The sequence below is a fragment of the Oncorhynchus mykiss genome, chromosome 1, assembly GCF_057628025.1.
Source record: "Oncorhynchus mykiss isolate SJ-2025 chromosome 1, ASM5762802v1, whole genome shotgun sequence".
NCBI lineage: Eukaryota > Metazoa > Chordata > Actinopteri > Salmoniformes > Salmonidae > Oncorhynchus > Oncorhynchus mykiss.
In genome coordinates, this window is record NC_143022.1 from 14,595,754 (window position 1) to 14,607,396 (window position 11,643).

The 11,643-nt window shown below is 42.4% G+C and overlaps 1 protein-coding gene across 2 annotated transcripts; it reads left to right on the forward strand.

The window, feature by feature from the left end:
* Positions 1 to 1,788: 1,788 nt before the first annotated feature.
* On the forward strand, positions 1,789 to 10,249 carry LOC110526761 (diencephalon/mesencephalon homeobox protein 1-B-like). 2 transcript variants are annotated; one of them, XM_036945550.2, is made up of 5 exons: positions 1,789 to 2,021; positions 4,930 to 5,095; positions 5,328 to 5,506; positions 6,461 to 6,854; positions 7,041 to 10,249. In XM_036945550.2, exons 2-5 carry the CDS (start codon positions 4,942 to 4,944, stop codon positions 7,475 to 7,477), a joined length of 1,164 nt encoding a protein of 387 aa, XP_036801445.1. In that variant the 5' UTR covers positions 1,789 to 2,021; positions 4,930 to 4,941; the 3' UTR covers positions 7,478 to 10,249. The 2 variants fall into 2 exon arrangements, with proteins under 2 accessions (XP_036801445.1, XP_090039074.1); XM_090182948.1 differs by lacking the exon at positions 1,789 to 2,021 and having other exon boundaries at positions 4,630 to 5,095; positions 7,041 to 8,016.
* Positions 10,250 to 11,643: the final 1,394 nt, after the last annotated feature.

Consider the following 11,643-nt stretch of genomic DNA (forward strand, 5'->3'; position numbering starts at 1 on the left):
CCCTATAGATAGTCTAATTATCACTTAATAGGCTTATTAGTTGAATATTGAAAATTACTATTAGGCCTAAATCATTGTCATCATTATAATAAGGGATTATCATGGCTATTAAGTCACCAAGACCCATCAAGACTCAAATCGGGAACAATTTTCTTCGACAATAAATCAAAGATTTAAAACAAGAGAATAGCAAAACACACATTCTGATGTTGAATAAACCTCTCATTAAAATTACTGGATCTGCCTAGATCATTGTTGTAGTAGATAGGCCTAATATGATAAAGTATCACAAGTAAACATGATTCATAGAGATATTGAACAGTCCATCTGTTGCGCGTAATGATCTCCAGGGCGCGCAGTAACTCGTCCTGCCAACCTGCTCAATCCACCAGGCTATGCCAAAACGGCTCATTCATTTCACAACAATTTAATATCGTTAACACTATTTGCATCATAAGTTTCCCAATTGTCTCATGTAGTCAATCAAGATGTGAGAATTGCACGACCTACAAATAAAATACAACAACATATTCACCTTGAGTGTATTTTTAAAATAATTTCTCCGGCATAGTTGTTATTGACAATTCACCTCTTGACTGGATTGTGACTGTGTCGCGAGTGCCTACACGTTTTCTTTCCGTGTAAAGTCGAAACTTCCATGTATGAATATAACCAAAGATCAAATTGAGTGTAAGATTCACCCCCCCCCCCCCCCCCCCCCCCCCCCACTTTCTCTCCTCTTGGAGAAATTCGACACAATATGCAAGCACTACATTAGAAGGCTACCCTAACTTAATTCCAGCCTAAACGGTTTTTCTCCAGAATAAATCATTTCTAAAAACCTTGAAGAAGAGAGGGACATTATTGTTTTAATCCTCTTAGTGGCAGTCATTTTAAGACCGTTTTTTGGAGGCTGAAATGGCGTCTTGTCTCTGCAATCCTAAACTAAATCCCTTGGGTCCGGGAGAGTTTCTAAAGGCAGCACCCTAGCATCTATTAGCCAGCTCTCCACGGCAGTCTCCTCTGCAAGTGGCTCGACAAAGTCGAAAAGCAAATAAAATTAAAGCATGAGTAACTTAATAGCCCTTTAAACACCTCAAACCCTGCATGCAAACCAATGTAATTGAAAACGTAATTGAAGCCATTGGCACTTCTTGAATGAACAATCATAAGTTCTAATATACCACAGATTTGAATGAACGTATTATCAGTATTATTATTGCTATGATTATATGTAGGCTATTATAATGTTACATGTGTTTACAACATGACATGGAAGATTTTAGTCAATATTCCGTGTTCCATTTGAAAATAGACTGCATATTGACCAAATATATACACACAGTAGGCTACAAAGGGCCGACATGCAAAACAATTACCAAATGTATATTTGAATTAAGATAATGAGTCTCAAGGAAACACATATTTCTGCATATCAAAATATTGACTGAGCAACATGCGGGTTTCCCTAATGCATGACCTCTACGTACAATTAAAAGTTTATGGCCTAAGAAAATGAAATTAAAATATGTTGGTGTAGGCCTATATGGCGAGAATAATAATAATAATAATAATAATAATATTGATATTTTGATAGAATCACAGTATCATTAAGCCTAACATTAATGTCCAGGAAATGATTAATAAATGAATAGTTTAAATCAGTAATGAGAAAGCTTGGAGTAGAAGAAACCTCTTTTGGTTGACACAGCAAAGGTCCATTTGAAATCCTGCATGACCTCACCAGGCGCTCGAGCTCCTTAAAGCCCATTCGTCTTGCGCGAGCCCGTTAGATGGCAACTCTTGGTATTCTCAAACGACTGGAGAGTGAGAGCACCGCGCGCAGAAAACGGACTACAGTATTCCTGAGGAGTTTGAGTTTAAAAAAATGAGTATACAGGACCTAACAGCACGGAATTGAGAAGTAATATACAAGGTGATACTTTGAAAGCTAATATTCCATTTGAAAACAGCCGGACATAGGCTATAGGCCAAGACCCCACGGGCAGCGTACGTAAGAGGTAAGACATTTTTGAAAGGCATGCATCTGTATAAACAATCAGGTTGGACCTGTTAGTAAAGTAACATGATGTGTGTCTGTCACAATTCCAGTTTTATTGCATTTCCTTGCAACTTTAAACCTCTTCCATTTAAACATTGGAGCAATATATTGCCTGGGTCTTCTCATTATGCATGGTATACAAGCATTTCGCTACATTCGCATTAACATCTTCTAATCATGTGTATGTGACCAATACAATTTGATTTGAAAAGTCTAAACTGAAACGTAGACTTCAACATTATTTCATGACATTTTTTAAATCTTCGGAATAGTTTCTTAATTTAAATTATCCACGTCTACGGGGGTAATTTTGGGCAAAACTTGAAAAAAGGGTCAATGTAGAAGAAAGAGTGTGTCGCCTGTACAGGCATATCAGCGGGCCGATATTTAGCCTCTACGGTGTCTGGGATAGAACTAAATCCACGGCAATTAGCATAATGAGTGTTAAATCAGCTCCCCAAGGCTATCTGACTTTGTCCACATCGAGAGATTCATATTTTTAGTGATGAAAATGATTTAAAACCTCAATAAAGCAATTGTAAACAATATGTAGGCTACAGGCAATAACACTTATGAGGAACAGTCATATTCAAAAAATGACATTATTAATCACACACACACACCTAGTAGTTGAAACCTATTTGCACCTACATTAAACGAGTAGCCAACAGGCGTACCCTATGCATATACTTAACCTTACATCTACCCGCCACTGCAAGCCTCCGGGTAGTGGGGCGGGAGCCGCCATAGACCAGGAGAAACGGCTCCCATTCAACTCCAGTACTCGGGGAGCTAAATAAATATTTTGAGAAGCACCTTCTGTCCCGTTCCTGGCAAAAGTAAAGTGTTCCCTAATGGCCTATGGCATATTCCAGTTTATTGTAAATCATTCCATTGTAAAAAAATAAATAAAACAAATAATATAATACATGACAGTAAAAAGTAAGCCTATGATTTAAAGCCTGTATTTTAGGCCTATGATAATCTCTGTAAATTTGTACTGTATTATTGTCAAGGCAAAAAATGAGACAATTTATAATAGGTATGCTTCCATCATAAATGATAAATCAAGATATGTATGGCATTCAGACATAGATCTTAGTAAATGTTCATGCTCCTGCCTTTGGTGACAATAAGAACGTGACTTTATATAAGGTATATCCAGGTTATGAGCGTTCGATTCTGATTATTATTATGATTATATTAAGCTTTTATTACCAATTTTTATGTAACTTCGAGCATTCTACATTTCTGAATGATCAATTACACGCTGAAATGTTCAGGTCTGGATAGCGGTCTGATACTATGATTTGGTACTGTATTTAGTTTTATTGTTGGGGTACAAATTCCCGCTGTCACCCTTCGGGCTTTTCATTCCCAAGAGCATATAAAACAAAATAATACCGTCGGCTGTATAATCTTTTCGACATACGTTTCAACTCGATGTAAGCCTACTAGACGAAGAAAATAAATAAATCCAAAAGTGGCATATTTTAATCCACATTTTTGAGGGATTCAAATTATATTCAAACAAATATTATTGTAGGCCTAGATAGTTTTTACAGAATTGTTCAAAAAATGTAGCGCAATATGAACGCACATGAAGCTAGGCCAACTTTTCTTACAATTAAATAAAACACTAAAACATGATTCGTTTTGACTTGTTTAATTCTCAGGATGCGATTAAATTCGGAACGCACTGACTAACTTCTGATTTATGTGGTAGGTAGCCTTTTCAACAGCAGGCTTGGGGCATTTTCTATCGTAATCTATAGGCTTAATCTGTGTAAATAAACATGGTTAGTTATGCTATTATGCACGCTTTTGTGCTACACATCATGGATAATGACAATAATTAGGCAATTTATAGGACTCAATGAAAATATGATAATATAATTTAATAAATTAGTCTGGTCACACCAATTTATTTTGTGTGCTTTTTCAGAGAAAAGTCCCTGATTAATTTCTGATCATTGTGTAGTTTTCTGTTGACGTTTTTAAATTCTGCTAGCGCTGTAGGGGACCTATAGTTTGCCTATTTAGTAGGCCCACGCCACTTAGCTATTCAGGCACAACGTCAAGTGCGACATTAAATGAATGAATATCAATATAGGCATTAATGTTGCGATAACACAGGAGAGTAGGCTAATTATTTCACACAGCCCCTCGGGCTTTAGTGGGGGGAACTCTCATGGGAAGGACTGGTTAAATAGCGAGCTCTCCGTGGGAAAAGGGGTTTATAGGTTTAGTGGCTGGCTAGGTTTCTCAATGCCGTCATATAATACTGTCTCTCTCAGCTTGAATCTTCTTAAATAAATATATTTACAGTTATAGACATATAATAACTGATGTAATATTGGATCATGTCCAAATGCAGCTTCACCATTAGTTTATTTGAAATCAGCTACTGACAGTTTTAATAAAATGGGCGGCAGGTATCCTAGGTTAGAGTGTTGGGCCAGTGATGGAACGTGGCTGGTTGAAATACCCGAGACGACAAGGTGAAAAATCTGTATGTGCCCTTGAGCAAGCACTTAACACTAATTTGCTCCAGGGGCACCTTAATACTATGACTGACCCTGTAAAACAACACGTCACTGCACCTATCCGGTGTATGTGACAATAAAACACCTTAAATTAATGGAAATAAAAAACGAAGTTTAATATACATACATAGCCTGCATAAATACAAGTGTAATACGAAAATGTTCGATAATCATTTAGGCCACTTGATGTTTAAATCTAGGTCTACATTTGCAGCCCAAGACTTGCTTACAGGTACAGGTACAAACACTGATATTACTGGTTGTACTAATTCAACAATAACGAATTGTTTGAAACAACAATTTATCCCTCTGTATTTACAGGTGACAGCAGCCATGCAGCACTACGGAGTGAATGGATATTCTCTCCACGCCATGAACTCACTAAATGCCATGTACAATCTTCACCAGCAGGCGGCGCAGCATGCCCAGCACGCGCCCGACTACCGGCCGTCCGTGCACGCGCTCACGCTGGCAGAGAGACTGGCTGGTAAGAACTGGTTGCACATTTATTAATTCTACTGCGTAAATCTGTCCATAAATCAGGCTATCATGCTGTGTGATGGACAAAAATTGTTGTCTTATGTTCAAAATGTGTTCTTGAGTTCAATGCAATAAATTGTTACATTGTTTCAGAAATGCTTATTGATAAGCACTATATGACCTGTTCCTCAATTAAATTGGCCCAATCTCTTTTCCTTCAAACGGCTGCACATTTCAAGACATAATCCTCGAGGCCCGGTATGGCTCCCAGCACAGGAAGCAGCGGCGCAGTCGCACAGCCTTCACTGCCCAGCAGCTGGAGGCCCTGGAAAAGACCTTCCAGAAGACCCACTATCCTGACGTGGTGATGCGCGAACGCCTGGCCATGTGTACCAACTTACCAGAGGCCCGTGTGCAGGTGAGGATACTACTTAGTCAAAATAAATAAACTATTTCACCTGCATCTCAACTTTCAGTATTGGTTGTGTAGAAGAGGGGGAGTGTGGGTGATGAAGAGAAATACTTACTTAACCGTGTTCGTTGCTGGGGGAACATAGGACGATGCTAAAGATCTCCAACATTGCTCGGGGAATATAGGACCATGCTAAAGATCTCCAACGTTGTTGGTGGAACATAGGACCATACTAAAGATCTCCAACGTTGCTGGTGGAACATAGGACCATACTAAAGATCTCCAACGTTGCTGGTGGAACATAGGACCATGCTAAAGATCTCCAACGTTGCTGGTGGAACATAGGACCATGCTAAAGATCTCCAACGTTGCTGGTGGAACATAGGACCATGCTAAAGATCTCCAACGTTGCTGGTGGAACATAGGACCATGCTAAAGATCTCCAACTTTGCTGGTGGAATATAGGACCATACTAAAGATCTCCAACGTTGCTGGTGGAACATAGGACCATACTAAAGATGTCCAACGTTGCTGGGGGAACATAGGACCATGCTAAAGATCTCCAACGTTGCTGGTGGAACATAGGACCATACTAAAGATTTCCAACGTTGCTGGGGAACATAGGACCATGCTAAATATCTCCAATGTTGCTGGTGGAACATAGGACCATGCTAAAGATTTCCAACGTTGCTGGTCTCAGCTGCTTTTTTTTGTTGCTTCTGGCCATGACAAGTGGATGTTTTTGAGTTCCGCTGTCAAGGAGTTCAAATGCAATTAGTTAAAATGATATTAGTGAGAATTATTTTTTCAAATTTACAGGTTTGACACACCAAAGCCATGTAACAAATCACCAACATTGACATTATCAGAAGCCTTGGCTATTAGAGAATTATAGTTTATTACAAAGTGATGAAATTGTGTTTATTACTGTATAACAACTGAAATCCGTCCTCTCTCCAGGTGTGGTTCAAGAACCGCCGCGCCAAGTTCCGCAAGAAGCAGCGCAGCCTGCAGAAGGAGCAGCTCCAGAAACAGACCAACAGAGAGGGAGGTGACGAGGAAGAGGTCAAGACCACCGACCCTTCCACCCAGACATCTCCATCTCCATCCTCCCTCTCGGAGACCATGCGGCCCCAGCCTGCGGAGATGAGTGTGGAGGTGAACGTCACCTCCCCGGAGGCCTCGGACAGCGAGTCGGCTGCAGAGGACAACGGTGAGGGAGATGAGGAGCTGAAGTGGGAGAGGCTGCAGGATACTCATCAGTATCAGCATCAGGGGGAGGTGCAGCAGGGGGGTGCAGGGCTGCAGCCGGGAGGAGGATCTCCATCCTGCAAACGCTTCAGCCCCACACCAGGTGAGAAATCCGATAGACAAATGGGCCATTAGACAAATGTATTTATTATACTGTAGATGCACATATGTCAATTTTTGTTAGTGTGCTCATCCCTTATCTGCAGGATTTCAATGTATTCTATATTATTATGAATTAGTCTTGAAAGCGGAAAATACATCTTTCTCTCTAAAATATTCTCTCTCTCAGACTCTCCCTCCCTCCCCTCCTCTAGCGGTGGCAGCAGTTGTGTGTCCCAAGGCTCCTATGCCTCGTCCCCCCTCAGCCTCTTCCGTCTGCAGGAGCAGTTCCGCCAGCACATGGCTGCAACCAACAACGTGGTCCACTACCCCTCCTTCGACATGAGTACCCCCTCCTCCCTGCCCTACCTGGGCATGAACGTCAACATGCCCTCCCCCCTGGGCTCTCTGCCCTGCCAATCTTACTACCAGTCCCTGTCCCAGGCGTCCATGTCCCAAGTGTCCATGTCCCAGGCCCAGCAGGTGTGGAACAGCCCCTTGACGGGTCTCCAGGCCCCTCCGAGCAGCCTACCCAGCCTCAACAGCAAGACCACCAGCATCGAGAACCTGCGTCTGAGGGCCAAGCAGCACGCTGCCTCCCTGGGCCTGGACACGCTACCTAACTGACCCCCTGGACACGCTACCCAACTGACCCCCTGGACACGCTACCCAACTAACCCCCTGGACACGCTACCCAACTGACCCCCTGGACACGCTACCCAACTGACCCCCTGGACACGCTACCCAACTAACCCCCTGGACACGCTACCCAACTGACCCCCTGGACACGCTACCCAACTGACCCCCTGGACACGCTACCCAACTGACCCCCAGACTGACCCCCCCCCCCCCCCCCCCCCCCACCCCACAGGGCAGGGCAGGGCAGCTAACTGGGACACAATCAGATGTTATGACCCTTTCTACTGACTGGACATTATAGACACTGCACCAGTGTCTACACTACACTACAGTACACTGGGACTGCACATTAGATAAGAACCCTACCGGACTATACTTATTTTGACACCCTTGAAGGTGAGATACATACACCCAGTGCAATCTCACTACTATACTGAACAAAAATATAAATGGAACATGTAAAGTGTTGGTCCCATGTTTCATGAGTTCAAATAAAATATCCCAGAAATGTTCCATACGCACAAAAAGCAAATTTCATGGTCAAATTTGTTTGCATCCCTGTTAATGAGCATTTCTCCTTTGCCAAGATAATCCATCCACCTGATAGGTGTGGCATATCAAGAAGCTGATTAAACAGCATGATTATTACACAGGTGCATCTTGTGCTGGGGACAATAAAAGGTAACTCTAAAATGTGCAGTTTTGTCACAACACAATGCCACAGATGTCTCAAGTTGAGGGAGTGTGCAATTGGCATGCTAACTACAAGAATGTCCACTAGAGCGGTTGTCAGAGAATTCAATGTTAATTTCTCTACCATAAGCCACCTCGAACATTGTTTTAGAGAATCTGGCAGTACGTCCAACCGGCCTCACAACCGCAGGCCACGTGTAACTACTCCAACCCAGGACCTCCACATCCGGCTTCTTCACCTGCTGGATCGTCCGAGACCAGCCACCTGGACAGCTGATGAAACTGAGGAGTATTTCTGTCTGTAATTAAAGCTCTTTTGTGGTGAAAAAGTAATTCTGATTGGTTAGGCCTGGCTCCCCAGTGGGTGGGCCTGACTCCCAAGTGGTTGGGCCATTGCCTTCCCAGGCCCACCCATGGCTGCACCCCTGCCCAGTCATGGGAAATCGATAGATTAGGGCCCAATGAATTGATTTCAATTGACTGATTTCCTTATATGAACAGTAACTGGGTAAAATCGTTGAAATTGATGCATGTTCGGTTTATATTTTTGTTCAGTATACTTCCTACCAAACCAGCTTGATCAGACTTCAAATGCTACACTCCTAAATCACAAAGCCGTCATCTCACATGGGGCAAATGCATTATGGTCGTCTACAGTATATCTGATGATCTCAACACTAGAAGTGGTGAGGGTGACCATAATATTAAAGATGAGCTTTGCATGCATCCTGAGACAGGGATTACAACAGCACAAAGATAGAAATGGTACAAAGATTGAATCAAGATTCCAGCCTCAGATGAAAACTCCCATTCAAACATTTACAACAGGACAGACCTGCCAGTTCAATAGCCTACAAATCCCACAATGCCCTGCACCTGGCAGATGGACAGTACTTCCTGTTTTAGAGCTACATCCAGAGAGGAAGAGGCGAAGCAAGAAGGTTCACTCCGCCCAAAATCTGTCCACGAAAACAAAACTAGGGAGACATTTTTGTATGGAGGTCAATGAGTGTTGAATTTGGTGAACAAAAAACACGGCCCCATGTTGCAAGGATCTGTACACAATTCCTGGAAGCTGAAAATGTCCCAGTTCTCACCAGACATGTCACGTATTGAGCATGTTTGGGATGTTCTGGATCGACGTGTATGACAGCAGGTTCCAGTTCCCGACAATATCCAGCAACTTCGCACAACCATTGTAGAAGAGTGGGACAACACATTTTACAGGTCACAAGCAGCCTGATCAACTATGGGAAAGAGATGTCACGCTGCATGAGGCAAATGGTGGTCACACCAGATACTAGGTTAATAGGTAATAGATAATAGGTTTTCTGATCTGTGCCCCTACCTTTTTTTAAGGTATCTGTGACCAAACAGATGCATATCTGTATTCCCAGACATGTGAAACCCATAGATTAGGGCCTAATGAATTTATTTCAATTGACTGATTTCCTTATATGAACTGTAACTGAAATGGTTGAATTTTGCATTTATATTTTTGTTCAGTGTAACTACGCATCCCTCCCAAATACATGATAACTGTTAACACAATACACAATTAACTTTCCATGTTACGCAAACATGCACAGAGCTGAAGTCCCGGTTTCAGGACTCGTCTCAAACAGAACACACACACATAGCCCATGTCACTTGTCCACCGAATGCAGAGTAACTAATCCTAAAGGAAATGACTGAAGCACAGTGTCAGGCTCTAAAGAGTCCCCAATCCCCTTCCTCCACGTCCCTTCTCGGCCCTGTCAGTCAAGGTTTGGCTGCACCGAAACAGAATGCTTTGCCATAAGAAGGATTACCTTGGGTTGGGATATCGATGGATTAAGTAAGAATAGAATAAGATGAAATAGAACTGAAAGGGTTCCTAGAGTTTACCATGGTCCACCCTCTCACTCCCTCAACCCATAAAATCAGAAATCTCTGTCCCACTTATGTAACGGAAGGATATCAAGTTGCAGAGTACATAAAAACGATTTAAAAAAAATCAATACAAATAAAAACTTCCTCTGTCATTTCAAATCTTTTGTTGATATTAAAAATCCTGCCAGAGAAATATTGGGTTGTTCAAGCCTGTGATTATGTGGTCATGTTACGTTAATCAGTGGGGTTTGTGTATGTACACACATTTGTATATCACGAGTTTGTGTGTGGACTGGTTAATGCGAATGCTGTGTGTGTGTGTGTGTGTGTGTGTGTGTGTGTGTGTGTGTGTGTGTGTACACGACACTGCTAAGCCGCTGAAGGAAGGTTTCCATGAGCTCTTTGATGTGTATCTGGGTAATGTGCTATTAGGAGGGATTTTCCTCGTTGACAGCTCAGAGAATGTGTGGATGGAATTGCGATGCCAGCGGTCTAAGAGAATGCTGGAAACAGGATTAGGCTCATATTCTGGCAGCGCCTGTCACTTCATCAATGGGCTAAGGTTCCCTGGGTGACAGCCCTCTTTCTCTGCCCAGCTAAAACCTTTAGTGGGCCCATAAAGGGAGTGAAAGAGGGGGGGGGAAACAATGATTAAATGAATGGTGCGCTATTATTTGGGTTGTGCTGGGACTGTGCTGGGATCAGGGGGGTATTGTGTTGGGAGGTCTAAGGGGCATGGATTTGGAGGAAGGGGTGGGGGGAGGAGGGGGTACTGGGTGAATGACTGGAGTCTGGGAAGTTATGCTGCATTCATAACATCTCGTAAATTGGTAAATACCAACAAGCGACTAGGAAAAATCTACTTGAACACCCCTCAAACGGGTACATTCTAGTGGGAAACATATCTATCATCTCTGAGCGTTGACTTCTCCCACATGCTAAACTCTGACATGACATATTAAAAGGAAATGACCTACATAACAGCATTTTTGGCAGTTAAATGCAACAAAATATTATTTATAAAAACAATCCATTCTGAATGTTTAACACTATAAATCATTTACGAGCATGACAGCTGTACTTTCAGTTCATGGTTGACGCAGCTTGTTTGCCCTCAGCGTTCAATGAGTTCAAAGCCTGTGAAGGCACAACAGCCTGTGAAGGAACAACACATTGCGCACAGTTTACACGCAGTATTTCCAGTTTCCCCGGTGCCGCATTACACATGCATGCACGCACAAAAACACAGACCCAATCCATTGGCTGTTCATAAGGGAGGGCTGTTACACTGATGCTATCGGACAGGGAGGAGGCATGGCAGTGTCCCCATAAGGAGAAACCGCAGAAGGTGTATGGTGAAGAACAGTGTCCTGTGAGTGTTGACTTCTAGTAGAACATTCCCTTGTATCCAACTGTATCAATCATGCATGTAATACATTTGTTGTTGAATGATGAATAGTTTCATACACGTAGTTGTCTGAGCTCTATAGTGGTCTGAATAATCCAGTGATCTCTATAGTAAAATCACTGATGTTTGGTCCATTCGGGAAAGTCAGTAGCAACCAATTAGATGAGTTGAGTATACAGAT